The 25,330-nt window shown below is 44.6% G+C and overlaps 2 protein-coding genes across 4 annotated transcripts in view; one reads left to right on the top strand and one right to left on the bottom strand.

Moving 5' to 3' along the window:
• The window catches only part of MAIP1 (matrix AAA peptidase interacting protein 1), a 70,065-nt gene extending 62,124 nt beyond the window's left edge, over window positions 1-7,941 (bottom strand). The window contains exon 1 of the mRNA XM_053472284.1: window positions 7,584-7,941. Coding sequence (XP_053328259.1) covers window positions 7,584-7,874 — 291 coding nt within the window. The 5' untranslated portion in view covers window positions 7,875-7,941. The remainder of the gene's footprint in view (window positions 1-7,583) is intronic.
• Window positions 7,916-25,330, top strand: part of TYW5 (tRNA-yW synthesizing protein 5) — a 67,948-nt gene continuing 50,533 nt past the window's right edge. The window contains exons 1-2 of one of the 3 annotated variants that reach the window (XM_053472282.1): window positions 7,916-7,997; window positions 8,917-9,005. In XM_053472282.1, the coding sequence (XP_053328257.1) occupies window positions 8,922-9,005 (84 nt within the window). In that variant the 5' untranslated portion in view covers window positions 7,916-7,997; window positions 8,917-8,921. Of the gene's footprint in view, window positions 7,998-8,431; window positions 8,511-8,876; window positions 9,006-25,330 lie in introns of those variants that run through there. The other 2 variants (XM_053472283.1, XM_053472281.1) reach the window with 2 other exon arrangements.

Raw genomic sequence — 25,330 nt, forward strand, 5'->3', positions numbered from 1 at the left:
GTTTGCCCGCGAACTCGGGACGCCGCCCCTCTGGCGTCTTACGTCATCACGCCTCTTGTCGTCTAGTTGAATCGATTTTTATCGTTTACAAAATGAGGGTTTTTTCCAGAGGAAATGGAACTAATCCGTTTAGTGTCTGACTCACAGCTGCAGCTCCTACTTACAGTTCCTCCCTGCAGTCACAGCCGATTGGCCCGGACAGGGAAAGTGAGAAAGGGGCGGGGCCAATCGGCAGTGACTGCAGGAAGGGACAGGGAGAAAGTGCCAATTGGCTTCGCCCATTTCCTATAACGTCGACATGGCTCAAGAACTCACTGATGAGTATAAAATTTATATTTGGGCTGCTGAAAGTTAGGGGCAGTTATAGTTAATGGGGTGTTTAGGGTTAATTTAGGGGCAGTTATAGGTGGGTGTTTAGGGTTAATTTAGGGGCAGTTATAGTTAGTACAGTCTTTAGGGTTAATTGTGGTTGATGGGGTGTTTAGGGTTAATTTAGGGGCAGTTGTTATTAAATAAAGTTAACTTAAAGGTGCAGTTAGAGCTAAAGGGGGGCAAACTGAGGGGAATCTAAACCCTGGGGGCAGTGAAGATGAACCCAGTACTTATTTATAAAAGTATTGTCTGTGAACCAGTCTGCAAATCTATGAGTGCACTATGGCATAGGGGGGTATACGGCTATATAAGGCATATGTGGGGAGGGCAGTGTGGCATTTCAGAGGGCAGTGTGGCATTTCTGGGAGGCAGTGTGGCAAGCCTGGGCTCAAATGTGCATGACTGGAGGGAGGTTGGGAAATAAACACAAGAAATGCATTTTTATCAGTTTTTTTATTCTGCTGTTTGTTTCTTACATCCTACATTACTTTATTAAATTATTTTAAATAAATGAAAAATGTAATTTTTTTTATCCGATTAATCAAAAAAAATAATCTGCCAACTAAATCGATTATGAAAATAATCGTTAGTTGCAGCCCTATTCCAGAGCCTGGCTTGGCTGGGTCTGGCTGGGAGGTTGAGTTAGTGGGGGATTAGGCTGGTCAGTCGGGACCAGCATAGTTCAGTTACAGAGGGCTCCAATTGGGAGCTAGGTTTACTTTTTATGATTGTTTTTTTTGGGGTTTAAGCGATTAAAATAAAGTGCTGTTTTGTTCAAAGCTGGTATTCCTGACTCTGATTGGCCTAGAGGACTGTGCTTTGTCACAATATACAAGTCATGTTTCTCAGATATTGTGGAGTCAAAACTGGAAGATGCACATTTCAATTTTGAAACGTTTTCAAATATTTTTAATATATCACTTGTAAGTGACAAGTTTAGGCCACTGACATTAATCAAGGAGACCGATCAATAATCAGTGACATGTGATCAGGTAATCATTTGTGGGGTCTTTTCATTATTACCCTCTCTCTTTCTAGGGCAGGGTCATCCATGGGCTGCCATAATGACCAGGAGTGATCTGATCATCATCAGCCCACGTTGGTTGGTTCTGCAGCAGTTTTTAACTGCTGCAGTTACTAAACTCACAGCATTTCACCTGCTGTTAGTTTAAAATTATTTGTAACTCTTTCAATGCTGATGCTCCATTGAAGCACAGCATTGACTGATATTTACCCCAAATATTAACCCCTGCAATGCCGCAATGGTGTCATACACAAACTTAGCATTGAAGGCGTTAACGCTGCGCAATGGCTCTTAATTGAGCAATCGGGCAACAGAAAGGACAACCCTTTCTCCCGGTCCCTGAAGCTGCCTCTATTACATTAACTGCACCGGTGATTACGGCAGGGCCCAAGGCAAGGGGTACAGCAGAGGAATGAGCAGAACTCTCAGGACCGGACTGCTTCATGACTGGCCTGGATGTGAGGTTTCTTTGAGGGTGTAAATCCTTTGCCCATTCAGAAATTGTTCATACTGGTCAAGGCTTTTCCAGTCGACTACAGTCCCATCAGAAGCCAGCGCACAACCTGGGGCCCCAAGGGGGTGTTTGGCAGCTTAGGGCTTTCTGTTTTTACACTTGGGCTGCCTCTGCATCATAGGGGTAACTGCACAGACAAACTTGGGGGAATTCTCCAAGGCAGTGTTGGTTATTCCTTCTCCACAGGCTCTGCAAGGGTTGCAGAGGGTTTAGCTGGACAACACGATATCCTATGGCCAGTCTCTCCACAATAAAAGCACAAGTTATCCTCCAGTCTTTTCTCGTTTTCCTCTTGGAGTGGCTCTGTCTTGAAATTCTTCTTAGAAGCTTTCTCAAATTAAGTCTCAGTCTTAGCCTTTTTGCCATCAGGGTTGGATTCTATCACAGTCCTTACAGACTTACATATCTAGAGAACACATTCAGACAGTAATTCCAAAACTTCTGTTATCCCCACGGACTCCTTGGAGTGGCCTTTGCATTCTGTCAGGGCTCGGGTAAGCAGGTCAGGTAGGAGCCCAGCTGCAGGGGATACCAGAGGCTTAGTTTGTACCCCACGGTGCATCATTACCAGAGGGAAGGTACAGACAAAAATGAAACACAAAGCAGGTTGAATCAATATGAGACGGTCTGTATTGAAGAAGCTGGCAAGACAGGTAAGTACAGGCTGTACCTATGACCAAATAAGGCATAGGCACAAAGGCAGATGTACAGGACGATAGCCTCTAGTCGGGCACAAGATAATACGCTGTAGCTGGACTGGCAGGGATCGCTCTCTGGAACACAGCAGAAAGTCCACAGACAGGGCACACGGCTGGAAGCCACTGGGCACTGTAGACACAACAAGGCACTGGACACAGGGCAGAGAGCCCTCAGGCAGGGCACACAGCAGGGAGCCCTCAGGCAGGGCAGACATAGTCAGGCAGGTAGCGTCAGAACCAGAAGGATGATATCAAAGCCAAATCAGAATCCAGGAGGAGAGTCAGAACAAGTCAGGTCAACACGGCAGTGGAACCAAATCAGGAACCAAGGAATGATGTCAGAGCAAGCCAGGTCACAACGAGTTAATCCAAAATCTGGGGAGGACAAAGCAAAACTACAAAAATTGCTCTAGTCCTGTAGCATAAAGTAGCCCTGGTCCTTAAGGGGTCAATAATCATTATTACTGTAATATCCATATCCCATAGAAATGTAAAGAAATTGTCCTCTTGTTCATAGCGAATTTGTTTAATTCTGCTGGTACTAACAAATCTTATTTCACAACATTACTGCCCTACGATCATCCAGAAAGCTATAGACTGTATTCACCACCATCATGTCATTCATTTTTGCCAAAGACTTTAAGCCCATCCTCCCACTTACTATTGTTTAATACCCTCCATAGCCATAGTGAACTTGCATCATTTAAACTTAAACCGTTGACCTGTGATAAAAATTAAAATTTAATCAACGAGAATTAAATATAAATTTCTCCTGTGGAAGCCATCTTCAGGATACAATGGATAATTTCCTGTATTGTTTCTTTAGCTTCTTCAATTTATGGAGGGCTTAAAAAGGTGTGAGAAAAGGTATGACAAAACGAGAATCGTCAACCTATGGTTAAATGACAAAAGGTCAGGGCTCGACAAACGCAGGACACTTGGTCACCATGGTGACTATAAATTATTTTCTGGTGCCCAAAAAGCAAGGAAGCTGCACCTCCCCTGCTTGGCTACAGGGGTTGTGGGTTCCACTGGTGCACAGCATCCAGGCTATTGTGTTTTGTGACTCCATGACGGTAGAGAGGGAGTAGCAGTCAGCTCGCATGCAGTGCAGACTGGTCTTCACAACGTAAGGTTGTCTCACCGGTGCGGGGAACTCTGATCTCTGACAGCCGGGGAAGGTCTGCGAGATGGACGCAGACAACCCCTGCTGCTAGCCACGCCTCCTTCCGGCTGCAGCGGAAGTTGTTTATGCGAATCGCGTAGACATCTACACGCTGCCCCAACTACACACCAGGGACTCAGAAGCACCGGTAAGTGGGGCGGGGGGGGGGGGGAGACAGGAGGATCCAGGTCCCCTGCAGCTGCGGGGGATCTGGATCTTAGTCGTCTCATAGTCAGACCTATTTGAGGTCTGATTATAAGATGACGGGTATTTTTCAGAACATTTGCTCTGAAAAAAACCTCGTCTTATAATCGAGCAAATACGGTAAATACGACAAAACCTTTACTTTTCCTCTTACTGATTTCTGGGCCTAGAAAGTTTTGTCCTCTGAAGTGACTACAAATTCAGAAGGGTGTTTTTCCTCTGGATAACTAAATTAGTTAAATGTATTCCAACAGTAAGTAAAGTGACAGGCAAAAGATGACCAAACACACACCAGGACAGGCTCTGCCACACCAACACCCAAACACACAGACACCAGGACAGGATCAGCCACACCGACGCCCAAACACACACACCCCAGGACAGGCTCAGCCACACTGACGCCCAAACACACACACCAGGTGAGGCTCCGCCGCATCAAGGCCTAGACACACACACCAGGACAGGCTCTGCCATACTGACACCCACGATGGCCCTGGCGGGCGTTTTGTTTAGATTTAGGGTAGCCTGGGGGCCAATTGCACAATCCCACCCCCGTATATATGGTGCCAGAGTCTGTGTGTTTTGTATAGAATGTTTGTTTCTGAGCATAAGTTAAGGCTATGTTCAGCCTGTATTTGTGGAAGGGGTCTCTGAGAGTATTTATACCCCCTTCAGGACCCTCTATAATACTTTTATAAATAAATACAGGATTAATCTTCACTGCCCCCAGGATTTAGATTCCCCTCAGTTTGCCCCATTTACCTCTAACTGCACCTTAAGTTAACCTTATTAAATTAAATTAACCCTCACTCCTCAGCATTAAATTAATCCTGAAGAGAAGACCCCATTAACCACAACTGCCCCTAAATTAACCCTGAAGACCCCATCAACCACAACTGCCCCTAAATTAACCCTAAACACCCCATCAATCACCACTGCCCCTAAAATTAACCCTAAACACCCCATTAACTATAACTGCCCCTAAATTAACCCTAAACACCCCATTAACTATAACTGCCCCTAAATTGACCCTAAACACCCCATTAACTATAACTGCCCCTAAGTTAACCCTAAACATCCCATTAACTATAACTGCCCCTAAGTTAACCTCAAACACCCCATTAACAATAACTGCCCCTAAGTTAACCCTAAACACCCCATTAACTATAACTGCCCCTAAGTTAACCCTAAACACCCCATTAACTATAACTGCCCTTAAGTTAACCCTAAACACCCCATTAACTATAACTGCCCCTAAATTAACCCCCACCTCCCCTAACTTTCAGCAGCCCAAATATTAATTTTATACTCAGTTAGATGAGTGTCACAGCCATGGCGATGCTAAGGAGATGGGCGGAGCCAATTGACCATTTGGCTCCGCCCCTTTCTTCCTCCCTGTCCCTCCCTGCAGTCACTGCCGATTGGCTCCGCCCCTTTCTTTCTCCAGCAGCAATTGCAGGGAGGGACTGGAAAAAGGAAGTGGGCGGGCCAATCGGCAGTGACTGCAGGGAGGAACTGTAAGTAGCAACTGCTGCTGTGACTCCTGTGAGTCACACTAAACGGATTATAACACGAGGGGTAGTTTTCAGAGGATTTGCGCTGAAAAAACCCTCATTTTATAATCGATAAAAATCGATTCAACTAATCGATAATGAAATTCGTTGCCAACGAATTTCATTATCGATTATCATCGATTTTATCGATTAGTTGTTGCAGCCCTAATCAATACATTTTCTATTACCGTATCTGCTCGATTATAAGATGACCCTGATTATAAGACGACCCTCAAAATTTGAACATTGATTTCGAATAAAAGAAAAAGCCTAAATATAAGACTACCTGTACCCCGACTGGGAACTCCAGCCAAAGGTTGCTTCCTCCTGCCGGGACACCAGCAATTAACCCCTTAAGCTCTGGACAGAACCAGCACTGTAGAGAGTGGGGGGGGGGTTGATGCACCGGAGCTGCGTTGGTGTAGCTTAGCTACACATTGGGGCTATTGTCATGAAAAGGACAATAAAGGATAGCAGCCCACCCAAAGCATCAGACAGCACTCACGTTAAAGTGAAAACAGGACTTATTTGGTTTATTTGGGAACAAGGGGTAATTTACATACAATAGACACAGAAAGCATACAACGTTCTCCATCGGGTCCTCCTTTGCACATGGCTCATTATTTGCACTCAGCCCAGTAAGGGGTCGCTATTGTAGTCTGTGGGGAGGATGGTAAACACGGGCATTTCCCTGACTTCTGGCTGAAACCTGCTGGATATCAGATCCAGGTACACACACTGGCCATAGAGGTCTCTGTCCTGTAAGTCCTGACCCGATGGAGAGTAGCACCACACATAAGCCCTCTCCCAAAATGCAGGCGCCCCAAATCTGTTTCCGAGCTCCACAGTCTTTAGAGTCTCTTGTACTTTGGGAAACATGGCACGCCATACCAGGGCCCATAGTCTGTAGGAAGGAGGCTGGCACTAAGTCCCCTCCAGGAGCCCATGGCACGCAGGCTTCTGTGACAACATGTTTAATATTTAATAAAAACTATCATTGAGAAAAATTATTTTTTTGTTTTATTATTATTTCCTTTTATTTGCCAACCTGCCCCCGGTTATGCACATCTGCCCCACGGCTTGCCACTGAGATATGCCTTACCCCCCCCATTTGCCAATCTGTCCGTGATATGTTTTATACCCCGCTATATGCCCCCCCCGATTTACCCATGCATCCCTAGACTTGTGCCCCATGCTCCAGAATCCCTGGTGTCCAGTGGGAGTAGCCGGTGGACATCTGCGCGCAACCTCCGCTGCTACCTGACACTTCCGCCGGGGCTTATATGACTGAGCACCAGAAATTCACGTCACGCAGGTGCTCCTTCATAGAAGACCTGGTGGAAGTGTCAAGTAGCAGCGGAGATTGTCTGTTCACCGGCTGCCATAGAGGAGAATCCAGGTCTCCTGCAGCACTGCGAGGGATCCTCCTCTCCGGCAGCCGGTGAACGTTAGCGCGATGCGTGTAGACAACCTCCGCTGCTGCTGGCAAGCATCGTGCAGACGTCCACTGGCTGCCAGACAGGAGGATTCAGGTCCCCTGCAGCACTGCAGGGGAATCTAGATCTTAGTCTTGTAGTCAGACCTCTATCTGAAGTCAGGTTATAAAACGTTGTCTGATTATTGTTGTCGAGCAAATACGGTATTTATTACATGAGGAATCTTTAGAATGGGACATTTAATTACGATTCATATATTTTATAGTAAGGTGGCTTACTATGGTGGAGCGTCACCTTAGAAGAGAGATATAGCAGGAACTTTAAGTATATGAAAGCATATGAAAACATCTCCTAGAGCCAAACCAAATTTGTCAACCCCTGTATTTGGTAACTAGGGCACTAGTATCAAGATTATTGCTGATGTCTTCTTATACGAAAACAATTTTCTTAATGTAGTGCAGTTTTGGAATTTTAGCATTATGCTGGTTATTAAAATATGGTTGTCACCGCACACATAGCTCACCAGTTGTACCCGATATATAGCCTAACCTACGCCTGTGAAAACACCCCACCCCGTTGTTTATAACAAATAAAACAACAAAAAAAACCCTTCTTACCTGTTTGGCCCCTTCTGTGAACTCATCTATACTAAAGTCCCGGTCGAAGAATGCCCGGATTAGGAAGAAGTAAACTCTTGTGCGACACCAGATGAAAGGGTTGTGAATCCCGAGTACAACTACCCGTCTGGGCGCGGGATTGCTGTTGTAGCCGCGGGACCGGCTCTGGAGCAAAGAGGTATACGACCAACGCAAAAAAGATGAAGCCGGAATCCCACAATGAGGATTTACCGGTACCCGGACACAGAACCGAGACAAGCGGAAAACAGACCGCAACATCCTGTCCATCATTCAGTCTGAATCGACTGGAAACATATACACGAAACAAAAGGACCTATGCACCTTAGACGTATGAACAACGAATATCCAACGTATGGCTTTTGAGCTTTGTCATTTTCAGCATCTGCAGCGCTGGTAGGCAGGAACCAATTATAAAATATGTTTGATGTCCTTAGTTTTGTGTAAATAGGGCAAATCATTTATTTTACGGTAATTATGTCTCGTGTTTTAAAACTGACTACTGTGTACTAAAAACGTGCAGTTTTCAAAAGTTTTTCCCTCCTACCGAAAGGGTTAATTAGTACACCACTTTTTATAATTTCATGCACGATGGAAGACAATACTGACTCAATTGTAGTCTTTCAGTGTATGTTTTTCATAAGTGTGGCCAATTGAGCGGGTGGGTCTGACCTTAGATTTTAGGAACGACCACATCCCATTTCAATTTTAAAAATGGGGAAGAAAAATAGTAACTTAGCTGTATGAACTGCTAAGTTGTTGGTTACACTCTTCCTCTGACTGTAATACATTTCAAACCCCCCTAGAGGAGGGGCTTTAGCTGTGAGTGATGTTGGATACGAACGTACAGGAAGTAGCCAAATCAGACCTGCTTTGCTTGCGATCGTTGGTCGCATGCCGTGAAATAAGGTAGTTTTTTGATTGCACTCACGGTTAAATAGCATATATGATATTCACACCAAGAGGTCATTCATACAAGATGGATGGTACTCGCAATTCGTGAATTTATTTCTAGCTAGAGGTAGCTTATTAGTGGCTACGTAAGTTCCATTTTCATTTTACGGCTTACCGGAAGTTTTTCCATGATGCTCCTGTGTAATGTGTTGTAGAGTATTTATCTGTGGCAGCGTTCTAAGACATCTGATTCATTACATAATATTACGAAGCTACTTATCCTTGGTAGGTGCCAGATTTTATCCTAATTCTGTTATCACACTAAATTGTCGTTTATCTAATTTTAGAAATATCACGAATGTACCGTTGTTGATATTACAGGGAACACTAAAGTGTTGTTACCGCTCTTTAATTCATGCAGGTGCAATGGCGTACCTTCAGAAGAAAATGTCTCTACCACAGTACACCTGTGTTAATAAAGAAATATTCCTGCAGAATATTTATCCACTGGTGAGTTATCCATGATTAGAAATGCTTTAAAATAACAGGCTTATACTTCTGAAACCATTCTCAAATGTATTTTACATGTTTATTTAAACTTGTTTCTTGGAGATTTTTATTTTATTTATAATATACATTGCTTACGTACAGAGACTTCACAAGCAACGTGTCCCACAATGCCACCTTTGCTCCCCAAACTGCCTTGGTTGTGTTTCAGCTCCTTGACTTCTAGTCAACTATGTTTTGTGACTATTTTAAAAATGTAAAATACATTTAATCTTTGTTGCATGTTAGAAAAAGCTATATTTGTGTTCTAGGAAATGCCGATGATGGATGTCTAAGTAATGAAATCACTGCAGCACAATCATGGTAGCAGCCTGACTTTATTAAAGTAAGATTAATTGTAAGATCACACACAACAGATATAATTACCCAGATAAAGGGGGAAAAAAACAAACAAAGCTGAAGTAATAAAAGTAATCAAATAATTCCATGTGACTGAAAATATTATACAAAGTGGTGTTAAAATGTAACATAGTACAACTAGTAGTAGTGGTGGAGGCTAATGCAGGAAAAATGGGCAGACTAGATGGGCCGTATGATTCATCTGCCGTCAAATTCTATGTAAAAATGTCATGGATTAAACAGACTAACAAATTATATTGTTAATAAAACAAAAATAATCTCACCACACAAATATATTTTAGTTTTTATATGAAAAAAACACCTATTATTTCATGTATAAATGGATTGATCAAAAGCCTGATCTTTGGCTTAATCCATTTATACATGAAATTGATTTTTTTTCATATATTTCCCCTCAGAATCTTCACAAAATTAGGTAAAGTGACAGAAAATCCCCTCCAAATGTATCACTTCAGGTGTCCTGATTTCAGAAATACCTAATTTATATAGAATTTCCATACTTTCCCAGCACTTATAGGGAACATAATATAAGGTGTACATTATTTTTTACAAAGCCGTATAATTTTTATGGGATTGCAACTGTATAAACCAAAAATAAATATATACTTTTGTGGGTAAAGCAGACAACCCAGACTATTCTATCAGGGGTATTTGGGCACTCTTCATTCAGCTATTTGGCCACCAATCACTGTCAAAGGTGGCCGCAGCAATTTATTCGCTTAGATTTTTATGCACAGGGTATGTGTAACGGCAGAGAAACCCGGCCAAATTTTTTTAGCTGCATCTCCTGATTACGGACATACCCCACATCCTTAGTTTTTTCCTGCGTATAGTAGCAGCACGTATGAGTTGTTCTTTCCCCTCAGGACAAGGAGTAAACTCATCCCCTCTTACCAATAAAAGCCGGCAAACTGGTAGAGTCCTCAGTTCTTTCTTGTCCCTCGTAGGGTGAACAGCTTCGTGGATTCTTCTGATGGTGCGGCACACGGGTTGTTGCCGGGGGGGGGTGAGTGTTTGGCTGCGGTTTAAACTTCCCGGGTGAAAGTTCTGTGCTGCTTGCCTCGTAAATGGCTTACAGAGGCAGCGTTCACTCTATCCTTTTTGGTTACGGAGGAGGATCATGTGCAGCTGTGTGGAACGCATGCCCGGGTGGCTATTCGTTCCACTGTAATCCTGTAGCGCGATCTTAGCATGCGCGGATCGGATCATTTTTATGGCGCCAATTCTGATGTTTTGGCAGCCTGTTGTAAGCTGTGCAAACATGACTGACCACAGGAGTCCACACGCTTGTCTTGCATTGGATCTAATTTGCGTTTTATCTAAACATGTTGAACCCTTCGTCTCCAGAAAAAAAACGAACCTGCTCCTCCTGCTAAATAGCTGCTTCTAAAGCTAGATATCTAGCCTGTGCAGAGTGTAATATGCCGCTCCTGGACGGCTACAGAAAAAACTTGCCAACGGTGTGCTGCGGACATCTTGGCAAAAGAAAAGCAAAAAGACATGCAATCATTCTTATGCTGGTTCCAAGATAATTTATCCCAGACCTTTCAGCGTTTAAAGGTGCGGCTAAATCTCCTGCACATGAGTCACCTGCAAAAGGCATTAAAGGCGGCATCATCTGACCGTTCTTCTGGGGAATGCTCTCACTCATCTTCTGAGACTAATTCTTATGATTCAGAGGACAGATTTGGCTTTCCACCTCCAGAAATTGACAAGTTTATTAAAGAAGTTAACTGCGTTCTTCAGTTTCAACCGAGAGCAACTAAGAAGGGTTTCCCCTATTCCTCCCAAATTAGTGGAATTGAGGGAGTGGAATAACCCCAGCAATCGAGCTTTTATTTCTCAGCGTTTTAAGCAATTCAGGTTTCAAGAAGATATTAAATGGCAAGAGCTTCCAAAGGTAGAGGTGCAAGTTGCACAGTTATCTAAGTAAACCGTGCTTCCTATAGGTGAGATAGCGGGACTCAGAGACGCTATGGATGAGAGAGCCGGAACAGCTGTTAGGAGAATGTTTCAGGCAGCTGCGTTTTCAGAGAAAAGCAGCTTCAGCGGGAGCAGCTGTTATCAAGCCCTGTTGATATAGAAAATGGAAGATTACTTTATGGCCAGACGGGCAGTATGGTTAACATCTTGGAAGGTGGATACAGCCTCTAAAGCAGCCTTATGTGACCTGCTGTTTGAACAAGGAATACTTTTTTGGTTCGCCATTGGAAGGCAAGAGAGCAGGGGTCGCCTGCAACGCTTTCAGAAAGCATGGTTTCAGTCTACAGAAAACACATGAATAACAGAGTGGTCTAGACCAGTGATGGGCAACCTTTTTGGCGTGGTGTGTCAAAAATCGGCAAAAAATCGAGCATAACTCGCGTGGTGTGTCACTTCGACAAAAAAACATAATTTTGCGCAATTTATAGTTTAAACTACAAAAATGTATAGTTGCAATATATAATTGTATTTAATAAACCAAAAACAAATTATTTAACATACCTGCTTAGTAACTTCTTTGTTAATCAGTCGATTTCGTATGTTGTCCTTGATATACCAATCCACACACGCACACACCAATCCACACACGCACACACCAATCCACACGCGCACACACCAATCCACACGCACACACACCAATCCACACGCACACACACCAATCCACACGCACACACACCAATCCACACACACACACACACCAATCCACACACACACACACACCAATCCACACACACACACACACACCAATCCACTCTCACACACCAATCCACTCTCACACACCAATCCACTCTCACACACCAATCCACTCTCACACACCAATCCACTCTCACACACCAATCCACTCTCACTGTATGCTTTCCTACCTTTCCTCTTTTCTCCTTACAGCTCCTTTTCTTGCTCTTTGCTCCTCTTCTTCTTCAGTTCTTCTGTCTTCTTCCGAGGGCACGGGGTTCAGAGGGCACGGACAGCGGTGGGCGCGGCTTCAGTGTTGTGCGCCGGGATCTGACAACAAACCCCGGCGCACAACAGCTGTTGCCGCGCGGATCGCAAGGGAGTGCTATCGAAGTTCTTTAACAGACCTCCGGCTCCCTTGAGTGATTTTAAGCCGGGTTCAAGGGAAATCCTTGAACCGGCTTAAAATCACTCAAGGGAGCCGGTGGTCTGTTAAAGACCTCCGATACCGCTCCCTTGCGAGCCTGCTCCTCCAGCGGCGGACATTACTGTCCGTCTCTGGAGGGGTGCCGGCAAGTTGGCACCCCCCTGATGAGCGGCACCCGGTGCGGACCGCCCCACCCCTCGCTAGGTACGCTACTGCACGTCCCGCCCCCCCCCGTTCCTCCAGCACAGATTCTTTCATCCTCGGCGGCCGTGCAGGAGCCGAGGATGAATCGCATGAAATCCTGCGCGTGTCACCCCAAATGGCTACGCGTGTCAGCACTGACACGCGTGTCATAGGTTCGCCATCACTGGTCTAGACAAATAGTTTTTGTAGGCTACAAGATCAGGTTTTTTCACTGTTCCTCGCGACCACTTCCTGTGTTCCTCTTATCTTACAAAAAGTAAGAACAAAGTTTTGTCGGCAGCAGTGTTGAAAGAGGTAATCGATTCAGAACATCAATGGAGAGGAGTGTATTCTCAATTTTTTTTTTTCTCGATTTAAAGGCTATTTGTTAATCGTTGTATCACTTATCAACATTTCAGAATGGAAGCCATTATATCCGTTTCCCACATCATCCGAGAAGGAGATTTCATGGTCACTTTAGACCTAAAAGATGCATATCTACACGTCCCTATGGCAGTAAGTTCCAGGAAGTTCCTGAGATTTGCTATAAGAACAAAGAATGGCCTGAAGCATTTTCATCTCAAATCTATTCTTTTCGGTTTGGCTACCGCTCCACAAAGCTTCTCTGTTCCCTGGCGGCGCAGTTGAGACGGTTTAGCCGTCATCCCGTATGTCAACGACTGGCTTCTCAAGGCATCCTCTCCAAGTCAACTAAATCACCGACTTCAATAGCCTTTTTATGGAAGAAATGAAGGGTGCCTTTAAAATGTGATACTACATTTATTGCGTAATCTTTTGGGGACGATTTGGGTTTCTATAAGGCGAGATATCTGGTTTTATAACGTAAGGTAATTTGCATAGTAATGCATTACAAAGGGTTTGGAACAAAGGCTCCAACAGAGGTGGGATACCCCACAGGGGGTCAGACAACTGAAGCCGATGTATTTTAACATAGGTGTGTGTATTTTCGCATAGACTATCTGGCTCCTCCATAATTGGGTCATACAGGAAATCTCTGGAAAGAGGGGTTGGGTGAACCACTTTCTGGGAGGTACAAGGAATTCTGGGATGACTAGTTAGGGGCTGCAATAGTCAGGAGAGTCTGAGAAAGGAGAATGCAGTGAACAGAAGTGTCCTGGGTCAGGAGACTCAGAACGAAGCTGCGCAAGATGGAGTTCGGGAGAAGCTTGTGAGCTGAGAGAGGTTTCCCAAGAATGTGCTTAAGTATCCCTTTTGTTTTGTGTTATTGGCAAATGTTTTATCACCTGTAACGGTGACCTAATTCAATGTCAATGTACATTTTTCAATTCGCTTGTATTTGTGCTTTGTCACACATTCCCTAAATGAATAACCCTGTAAGAGGGTCATAATTTCTTACATTTAGAACAGCATGGATGGATCATACACAGAAAAATCTAATCTTACTCCATCCAGGAGAATCAATTTCCTAGGTTGCATTGTGGACTCTGTATCCCTCTTTTTGTACCTTACTTCTCAGAAGATCACACGGATCAAACCATCTGCAAAGATATCCGATTTGTATAATCAGGAAAGCAATGAGTCTCCTGGGTTTTTAACCTCTAACATCCTAGCAGTAAGATGGGCCCGGTCAAGAATGACGCCACTTCACTGGCAGATCCTTTCCAGCTGGTCCAGGTCTCAAGAGGAGTTAGATTCTATGATACAGGTGTCAAGGGGCGTGGCCGAACGACGGAGGAGAGCGGACGCATGGCGGGTTAGCTCCGCTCAAACAGGGTGTCTAAGCGGCTAAACGCAACTTTGGAGAGGCTCTGCAGCTCCACTATACCTTGCCAACAGTGTGGTGAGGTGATCATGGCATCTCAGAAGCCCAAACGAGGGCAGGACAAGCCGGCACACTTCTTTTCCCCGTGAGTTGGGAAATGCGGCATGCCGACCCAAGATGGCGGCGCCCACCGCTCTGCATCTCCGTCTCACGACCGTAGCTCAGACAGTGAAGGGGAGGAGGTGGAGGCCCCTGTAACGATGAGAGGCATGCAACAGCTGCTTCAAGAACTCCGTAAGTCCTTACATGCTGACCTTACGAATGCTGTTAAAGAGATTAGGAGGGATGTGCAGGAGCTGGGAGAGAGAACTGCTCATGTGGAGCAGAAAATGGAGGAATTTTGTACAAGCCATAATGATTTGATTGATAAATATAGTGCTGTTGAAGATGACCATACCCAACTCCTGTTAAAAGTGGCAGATTTAGAAGATCGTTCTTGCAGGAATAATATCAGGCTTAGAGGTATTGCTGAATCAATACAACAGTCTGACCTGGAGCCTTATGTGCTCTCTTACTTTAAAGCTCTCCCTCTCACGCATGCAGCTCTGGATTTCACAATCGACCGCTGCCATAGGTTGCCCAAACCTCGGGACCTCCCCGCCTCAGTCCCTAGAGATGCAATCGTCCGGATGCACTTTTTTAAAACAAAGGAAGCCATCATGGGAGCTGTGAGACAGAAACAGAAAATTCCGGAGGAATTTCAGCACATCGCTTTGTTTGCTGATGTCTCTGCATACACGCTTGACAGGAGACGAAGCTTCAAACCAATCTTGGAATCTCTACAGATGAATAAGATCCCTTACAGGTGGGGTTACCCCACGAAATTATTGGTTGCTATCGATGGCGCTACGCATACGATTCATTCTCCTTCTGACTGTCACGAGAAGCTGCGTGCCTGGGGTGTCCTCCTCCCGCATGACGTGTCCATCCCACCAGCCAAGAAAAGCCTGGTCAAGATGCGGCGCGAATGGGCTCCATAGGTTCCCCGCCCTGCCCTTTTTCTTGCCGCCATAACGTTGCTGCACCTCACGGATGACTGTTTACGGTACTTCTGCAGCAACCATTGGTCCCTGTGGGTCACTTGATTGGACTGGGACAGTTCTTCTCTAATGCGATTGTGAGTTATTTTCTATGCTGAGCGGGTGGGCACAGGGTTTACAAAGCTTTTGTTACCTTTTCACTTTGTACCTCTACCACTGCGTCCATTATATTACTTACACCCTGTTTGCTACGAGGGTTATAGAACGACGACCTCACTCTTAGTGCTCGTCTATTATGGGTTGCCACGTTCCGGGGCTAGTGCCCTGTTCTCCGGTGAAGGGGGCTGTATGGAGAACACATAGGTGGCTACCACCTGCTTTAGTTTGATCTGGTTTTTCTTGTTTTTTTTTATTTTCTATGTTCTGTTCTACACGGTGCCTGCAGTTATGCCCCGCTCACAGCTCCTATTCTTATGTTTATTATTACGCATAATTTGCTGTCCCTTCAGTGTTAATTATTACGGCTCCGGATGTTCTTAAGGTTGTATCTATGAATGTAAAAGACCTTAATAGTACCAGTCGACGCTTATGAGGGCTATCTGAGGCCCGCAAGGCCCGCGCCGTTGTCGTATGCCTGCAGGAAACTCACTTCTCAAATATCCACCCGCCGACCTTTTCTTCTCGCCAATACCCTAGCACTACTCAGCCATGGCCTCTACTAAAACGAAAGGGGTATCGATCCTTATCCATAAAGATTGGCCCTTTGAATTGATTAAAAAGGTTTCCTACTCACAAGGGATATATCTCTTTATTGTGGGACGCTTGAATCAACAGGTTGTTACCGTGGCGTGTATATATGCGCCTAATGCTGACCAACTCCCGTTCCTGTCAATGTGCTTTGAGAAATTATCTAAGGTCCAGCAGGGTCGCATATTGGTCTGTGGGGACTTTTATCTCCCTTTAGACCCGGTGTGGGATATATCCTCAGCTCCCAGGGCCCGAAGTGCGCCCCTACGTAGATTATGTTCGGGTTTTCAGGATCTTTTGTTACAACACGGGTTATATGACTTGGTGCATCCTGCATGGTACAGAGAGGGACTACACGTTTTTTTCTGAGGCCCATAATAGTTATTCCAGGATCGATTTTATCTTTGTAGATAAGCTCACTTTGCAAGATGTCAAATCGGTCGCTGTGGGTGATATTCTTCTCCTCGTGCTAAGGTGTCATATGCTGGGTTCCATTCTGCCCCTTTCCCATTACCAATGGTACGAGACAGGGTTGCCCGCTGTCTCCTCTGATTTTTGTGCTTGCCCTCGAACCCCTCGCCATAGCCATTAGGAACTCCCCGGATATTCTTGGCTTTTGCTCTTCCTCTCTCGAGCACAAACTGGGCTTTGTTTGCCGATTGATATTCTTTTGGCTATTTCAATTCCGACTTCAGCCCTCCCCTCCCTTCAGAAACTGTTAGACGAATATGGTCGATTCTCTTATTAAAAAAACAATACTACTAAAATGCAAGCGCTACCTATAGGTTTCCCTCCTGCTGTGATTGCCTCCCTCAAGGAAGCATTCTCTTTTGATTGGCGTACCGATTCGATCCTATATCTGGGCATTTATCTGACAAAATCTGTCCACTCCTTAGTACAATATAACTATAATAAACTATGGGCCACTTTGACGAAAGATATACACTGGTGGGGAAAATTTGAAGTCTCGTGGTGGGGGCGTATTGTCTCCCTTAAAATGTCTTCCCAAACTCCTTTATTTGTTTCGTGCTATCCCACTGCCTGTTCCGCGACATCTTCTTTTACTATATCAGCGAACCTTTAATGCACACATTTGGTTGAACCGTCTGCCCCCAGATTTGCGAAGCACACTCTCTATATGCCTGTTTTCCACGGCGGTATGGGTGCCCCTAATTTGCTATATTACCATGATGCCGCTAGACTGACCCAGGCCCTACAGACAGTGTTTGCGAACCCCGCCCCCAAATGGGTTGATTTGGAAAATGACCTTTTGCCTTATAATTCTTGTCAACTCTTGTGGCGTTACAAGCGAGAGAGGCCTAAACTTCCCTGTCCAGGACCTGTTCTCCAAAACACCATGGGTTAGGCGCCGTATGCCGATTACTTCTCTCCGTTTCTTCTCACCTAATCTGTCCCTGAACCGTTGGAAGGACAAGGGGATAATCTGTTGATAATCTGTATGACAAACTAACCTTACGCCCCTTCGCTGTTCTCCAGGCCCAATATGCTCTACCGCCCAGCAATTTGTTTCTTTATCTTCGAGTCAAACACATTCTGGTTCAACTGTTGCCCACTGGTATACCAGTGCTCCCAACTCACCCCTTAATGAAGCACTGTTCTACCTCCCCTTATCTGAGACATACCATCTCGGTATGCTACCGTAGGTTTTTTGGCCCAGGATCCAAGCTATCTTATATGGTAAAGTGGGAAAAGGAGCTAGGCATACCGTGAGATCTGGAGCCCTTTGTAATTTACAGGGTGTATCTCGCTGTGTATCACACTGGGAAGTTAATAGGAAGGTTCTATACCGTTGGTACCTGGTTCCTTCACGACTGGGTCGCATTTTCTCAGATGCCTCAGCCTTGTGTTGGCGCTGCCGCAACTCTCCTGGCTCCATGTTACAGGTCTGGTGGGATTCTGTCAAACTTCAGCCCTTTTGGTCCATGTTCTTCAATGTCATTAATAGCTTGCTCCCTCACAGAGTGTTAGCTCATCCGAAAATAGCTTTGTTAGATATGCTCCCCAAAGAAGATGGTCTGCAGTTTTTCTAGCCCTAAAGGCCTTAAAATCTTGGATTATGTTCCCGCACGTAAATTTCAGTCAGACAATGCGACTGTAGTAGCTTACCTCAACAGACAAGGAGGCACAAGGGCTTGGAAGCTTCAATGTCTTTGTTCGGAGACTTTTTTTGTTATGGGCCCAAAATCATCTGAGAGATCTATCGGCATGTCATATCAGGGGGGCTTCAATACACTGGCAGACGATCTGAGCAGGGGAAGATGTTCTCAGACAGAGTGGTCTCTGAGCCCAGTTATTTTTCGACAGGTTGGTCGTCAAGTTTGGGCGTACAGAAGTAGATCTCATGGCTACAAGACAAAACAGAAAACCCCTCTTTTTGCGTTTCTCTACAAGATAGACTATTCTCATTTTCTAGACGGACTAACAGCGATATGGCAAATCAACCTAGCCTATGTGTTTCCACGGTAGCTTTGATCCCGCGTATCCAGAAGATCAAGAAGGACAAAGCCAGGGTGCTTGCAATCCTTCCCTTCTGGCCAAACTGGGGCTGGTTCTCGGACTTGCTCCAGATGACTATTTGTTCTTGGGAACTTCGAGAATCTTCAGATCTACTGGGATCCATATACACACCATCCAGATGTTTCACTTAACGGCATGGATGCTGCAAGGCTAATTCTACAGGAGAAGGTATTCACGGTGCTATGGCCGGCCGGTTGTTAAATTCGGTTAGAAGGTCCTACATCAGAAATTTACCTCAGAACTTGGAGCAAGTTTTTGGAATGGTGCCTGAATCAAGATTTCCATAGCTATCCTCCTTCTATTCCAGTCATCTTGCAGTTTCTCGAGAGGGGGTTCAGTGCAGGTCTCCAGGTGGCTACCCTGAAGGGACGAGTGTCTGCCCTCGGTCACTTCTTGCTTTGGACTTGGCCGTGGATCCCTTTTATTAGGACTTTACTCTACTAAGGCCTCTTTCCAGGTCGTCTGTTCCTCCCTGGGATTTATCTCCTAGTTCTTCAAGCTTTGTGTTCTGCACCATTTGACCCGCTACAGGAGATATTTTTAAAACTCCTCTCCCTAACAACTGCATTTTTTTTGGTCGCCATCACTTCAGCTAGAAGAGCGGGTGAAATTCAGGCTTTCTCGTCATCCAGTGAGTTCATTGTCTTTCATCAGGATAAAGTAGTTCTGCATCTCCGACCGTATTTCCTCCCTAAAGTCTTGTCGCGGACTAACATTAACCAGCCTTTAGTGTTACCCACCTTTTTTCCTAATCCTTCTTCTCCAGAAGAGATCATGTGGCATTCTTTGGATGGTGAAAGAGCTCTTCATGTCTATTTACAACGTACTGCAACAGTTCGTGCGTCAGATCCCCTGTTTCTTCAGTTTCATGGGAAATCTGCGGGCCAGGAGGTGGTCAAATCTACTCTGGCTAGATGGCTTGCCGATACTATTCGTTTAGCCTATGTATCCTGTAAAGTGGAAGTATTGACTCATATTAATGCGCACTATACTAGAGCTATGTCCATTTCCTGGGCAGTTAAGGCCTTAGCTTCCCCAGAAGAAATTTGCAAAGCGCCAACCTGGTCTTCATGGAATACTTAGACATTAGACATTATAAGATAGACCTTTCTGCAGCTTCGGAAGCTGCCTTTGGCCTTCATGTTCTTCAAGCGGTCAATGCCTCTATCCCACCCATGTAAGGGATCTTTCTATATCCCATAAGTACTGCCACTATACGCAGGAAAAAACAATAATTTACCGTAAATTTTCTTTTTCCTAGTATAGTGGCTGTACGTAGTTCCCTCCCTTATATGTTGGAGTGAGTAGTATTTCTTGTTATTACTGAGGACTCTACCGGTTTGCCGGCTTTTATTGTTAAGAGGGGAAGAGTTTACTTTTTGACTGGTCTTTCAGAAGCTTGTCCTGAGGGGAAAGAACAACCCATACGTACTGCCACTATACTAGGAAAAAGAAAATTTACGGTAAGAAGTTGTTCTTTTTCTTTTCTTTCTAGGGCAGCGGTTCTCAACCTGGGGGTCGACCCTTTCACAGGGGTTGCCTAAGACCATGGGAAAACATATTTCACAATATATAATTACATAATTTTATGGTTGGGGGTCACCACAACATGAGGAACTGTATTAAAGGGTTGCAGCATTAGGAAGGTTGAGAACCACTGTTCTAGAGGGTCCCATCCCTTACATATAGTACTGTATACGGTAGTATTTTTCATACTCATGGCTTAAAGGGTTTGGGGATTGTGAACGAGGGTTATACCTTTTTAGATGCTGTGCAAAGGGAAGGGGATGTAAGGCTTTTTTGGGGGGGTTTGTTTGTTAAAGTGCAGTATGGTTAGAGGTCCTCTTGAACATGTTAATGCTAGTGATGTCACAATGACATCACTTAGCTCGCTTTGTTCTTTTTATTGTATTTGTTTTATTTTTTCTTTTCGGCTTGTAAGACGCTCACTGTGATCCTACTGCACCGATCACACTGTGATCTCCATGCAAGTCTCCATAAGCTTGCATTGGGGATCACAATGTCTGTTATCAGTGCTTGATCGGCGTGATCAGATATCCTTGCAGGGTATATCCTGTCCTCCGATGACCTTCTGAGTGACGTCAGCAGTGACGCGACCCGGAAAGGAATGCCTGATTGCGCAATCGGGCATTTTAAATGTAACCGCTTTCTGGCGCCGGCAGCCTTTATAGCAGATCGGGAAGCAGAAAGCCAGCAATGCTGGCTTCTGCAGACAAGGGGGAGTCCAGGCTGTCAAACTGCCGCTGCAAGAAGGTCAGGACGTACCGGTATGTCCATAAGGGTTTCTTGCGATGCTTTTTTTTATGGACGTGGGGGACTGAAAGGGTTAAACACAGGAATGTCACAAGTTTCATCAATAAGCAGGCCTGTGGAAAATCCTTAAGTCCAGATGGTTCCTTTCGATGTTATTCCAATGAGAGTAACTTTTGGAGTTCTCCTTTAGAGATAGGTACATGGCCACTAGATCTGAGTCTTTTGTAAAGAAAACAGCCCCCCCCCGGCCACATGACCAATTATTTGACACCTCCTTTTCTAAGAATTGATTCCCATCTTTGATCCTAGGAATGGAATTCCTACAGCTCAGAATCCTTATAAATTAGGCCCTGAATCACCACAGGGGTCCTCTGGGCAGATGACATATTGCCAGAACAGATACAAAGGGCATGCACAAAGAAACTGATTTAAATCGATATCGCATTAACCCATTGAATGCTGACATAAAGAAACTAACCACCTCTGCTGGATTATACTTCCATGTAGGGCTGCAACTAACGATTATTTTCATAATCGATTAGTTGGCCGATTATTTTTTCGATTAATGTACATTATTAAATTATTTTAAATAAATGAAAAAACAAATTATGTTAAACAGCAGAATAATAAAAAAAACTTTGATAAAATGCATTTCTTGTCTTTATTTCCCAACCAGCCCCCCCAATGTATGCACATTTGAGCCCAGGCTTGCCATGCTGCCTCCCACATATGCCACTCCACGCTGACTCCCACATACGCCACTCCACGCTGCCTCCCACATATACCACGCTGCCTCCCACATATTCCACTCCACGTTGCCTCCCACATATGCCACTCCACTCTACCCCCACATATGCCACTGTGCCTGATATGCCTTATACCCCCTGATACACCACTCCATCCTCCCCAGACATGCCACACTGCCTCCCAGACATGCCACGCTTCCCTCCCCACATATGCCTTATATACCGTATATGCCTTATACCCCCAGATATGTCACTCCATCCTCCCCAGATATACCTTATACCCCCAGATACCTCATAGTCCCCTCATAGAGTTACAGACCTGTTCACAGCACACTGACACCATACTTTTATAAATAAGTACTGGGTTAATCTTCACTGCCCCCAGGATTTAGATTCCCTTTAGTCTGCCCCCCTTTACCTCTAACTGCGCCTTAAGTTAACTTTATTAAATTAATTAAATTAACCCTCAGTCCTCATCATTAAATTAACCCTAAACACCCCATTAACCATAACTACCCCTAAATTAACTCTAAATACCCCATCAAACACAACTACCCTAAATTAACCCTAAACACCCCATTAACCACAACATCCCCTAAATTAACCCTAAAGACCCCATCAACCACAACATCCCCTAAATTAACCCTAAACCCCATTAACTACAACTGCCTCAAATTAACCCCAAACACCCCATTAACCACAGCTGCTCCTATATTAACCCTAAACACCCCATTAACCATAGCTGCCCCTAAATTAACCCTAAACACCCCATTAACCATAGCTGCCCCTAAACATCCCATTAACCATAACTGCCCCTAAATTAACCCCCACCTCCCCTAACTTTCAGCAGCCCAAATATTAATTTTATACTTACAGTTAGATGAGTGTCACAGCCATGTGGTTCTGGCCTTCTGGGAGAAGGAAGGGGCGGGGCCAGTTGTCACAGTGATTACAGGGAGGGACTGGTAAGTAGGGGCTGCTGCTGTGAGTCAGACTAAACGGATTATATAATGAGGGATATTTTTCAGAGCGTTTTCTCTGAAAAAACCCTCATTTTATAATCGATAAAAATCGATTCAACTAATCGATGATGAAATTTAGGGCTGCAACTAACGATATTTTAATAATCGATTAGTTGGCCGATTATTTTGTCGATTAATCGGATAAAAAAATACATTATTTTAAATTGAAGAAAAATTGCAATAAAAAACATACAATTTACACTTTCATCTCTTTATTGCAATGGCCTCTCACAGTGCTTCTCAAACTAGGTTTTAATACAAAGTTATTAGTAAATATTAATTCATATGTTAACTATTTTTCATATTTAATAAAAACTATGAGGAAAAAAAGCCTTGTTTAAATTTTTTTTATTCACCAAACTGCCCCCAGCTTGCCACTCTGCCCCCATATATGCCTTATACCTCTTACATGCCAGATTCCACTGTGCCCCCTGATATGCCACTGTGCCCCTGATAAGGCATATCAGGGGCACAGTGGCATATCAGGGGGCACAGTACTCCTTATATGCCAGTAATATGCAACTGAGCCCCCTGATATACCTTTTACCCCCAGGTTTGTTTTATGCCCCCTGATATGCCTAATATCGATGTCTTATACCCCCTATATGCCACTGAGCCCCCTGATATACCTTTTACCCCCAGATATGTTTATGCCCCCCTGATATGCCTAATATCCATATGCCTTATACCCCCTATATGCCCTAAAAATTCATAATCCCCCATACACCACTATAACTCACCCATACACCACTCTGGCTCCTCCCCCTCCCATGCACCACTCTGGCTCCTCCCCCTCCCATACTCCACTCTGCCTCCTCCCCCTCCCATGCACCACTCTGCCTCCTCCCCCGCCCATACATCACTTTGGCTCCTCCCCTCCCATACTCTACTCTGCCTCCTCCCATACTCCACTCTGGCTCCTCCCATACTCCACTCTGCCTCTTCCCATACATCACGTTGGCTCCTCCCCCTCCCATACATCACTTTGCCTCCTCCCCCCTCCCATACTCCACTCTGCCTCCTGTGATCCTCCGTTTCTGACAAGACACCAGGGAGCCGGGTAGAGAGGCAGAGTGGCGTATGAGAGGGGGAGGAGCCAGAGTGGTGTATTGGAGGGTGGCTCCCATACACCCCTCTGACTCCTCCCCCCTCCCATACACCGCTCTGCCTCTCTACCCGGCTCCGTTACTGAAGGCACTTCAGTAACGGTGCCGGGTAGAGAGGCAGAGTGATGTATGGGAGGGGGGAGGAGGCAGATGGGAGATGGGAGGGGGAGAGAGACGGAAGTGAGAGACCGGCCGACAGTGAGGGGAATCCAGGTCCCCTGCAGCGTTGCGGGGGATCTGGATTCCGATGTTATTATATAAGGAGAGGAGTTTTTCAGAGCATTTGCTCTGAAAAAAACCTCTTTTTATAATCGATAAAAATCAATCCGATTAATCGATGATGAAATTCGTTGACAACGATTTTCATTATCGATTATTATCGATTTTATCGATTAGTTGTTTCAGCCCTAATGAAATTCGTTGGCAACGATTTTCATTATCGATTTTGTCAATTAGTTGTTGCAGCCCTACTTCCATGCATCCACTATATCCAATGACAATCAAGACACCTGGCATAGCACTTGATGCAAGGCTTGCATGCAGCTGCCCTGCCATAGAAACCCATTCCATGAAGCTCCTGCCACACAGTTTTTATGTGGATATTAATGCCAGTGGAGGTTTGGAACTCTTCAGCTGTGGAATCAGCAGATTGTTAGTGACTTTTAGACCCCATGCACTCAAGAGGTTGAGGTTATGTCGGTTGGAGAGGGGTGGCAAAAAAATATAACCATAAATTTTCTGAATTAACCAGGGATCTTTTGTATTTTCTTATATCTTGATTGAAAACTGTTTGATTCTTACCTGACAGGTAGGGTGTCCTTTGCCCGCTTGATCTGTCGACTAGCTCCCTTGTGATAACAAAGTAGTTCTGTTGCCTGACTCAAGTGGTTGAGCTGGTAAATAATTTCTGGAGCCTCTGCCCACTGCTGGGACATTTGGGAATGAATAACCAGAAAAGTGTATTATGCCTTCCCTGCCCCTTTATACGCTTGAAGGAGTATAAAGCCTTATCAAAGAAAGTGAATGCATTTGTGTACTACAGAACCCCACCGTTGGAAAGGTAATCACCTAACCTTTCTAACAGTGTAAGCCTTGGGGGGTTACAAATCAAATTTTAAAAAAAGTTATTAAATATTCTTATATTGAAAAAGTATAAAAATGTAATGGGGGGGTCACATAACTAAAGATCAAAAGTGCAGAGAGACCCCCAAAATAAATTTTCTGAAAGTGAAATAGTTGCACTTTACAAAATTAAATACCAGTTTTATTATCACTGTATTAGCCAGTGTTACTTCCCATGTGGCTAGAGCTGTTTAACTGCAGGTATGGCAAAAAAACTGTTTTTAAAAATTGAGGGGTGATGCCTGCAATAAGAGAGCTATAACTACCTGGGAAGTTAAATTAGGGTATATAAAGCACACATTTC

The sequence above is a fragment of the Spea bombifrons genome, chromosome 7, assembly GCF_027358695.1.
Source record: "Spea bombifrons isolate aSpeBom1 chromosome 7, aSpeBom1.2.pri, whole genome shotgun sequence".
Taxonomy (NCBI): Eukaryota; Metazoa; Chordata; class Amphibia; order Anura; family Pelobatidae; genus Spea; species Spea bombifrons.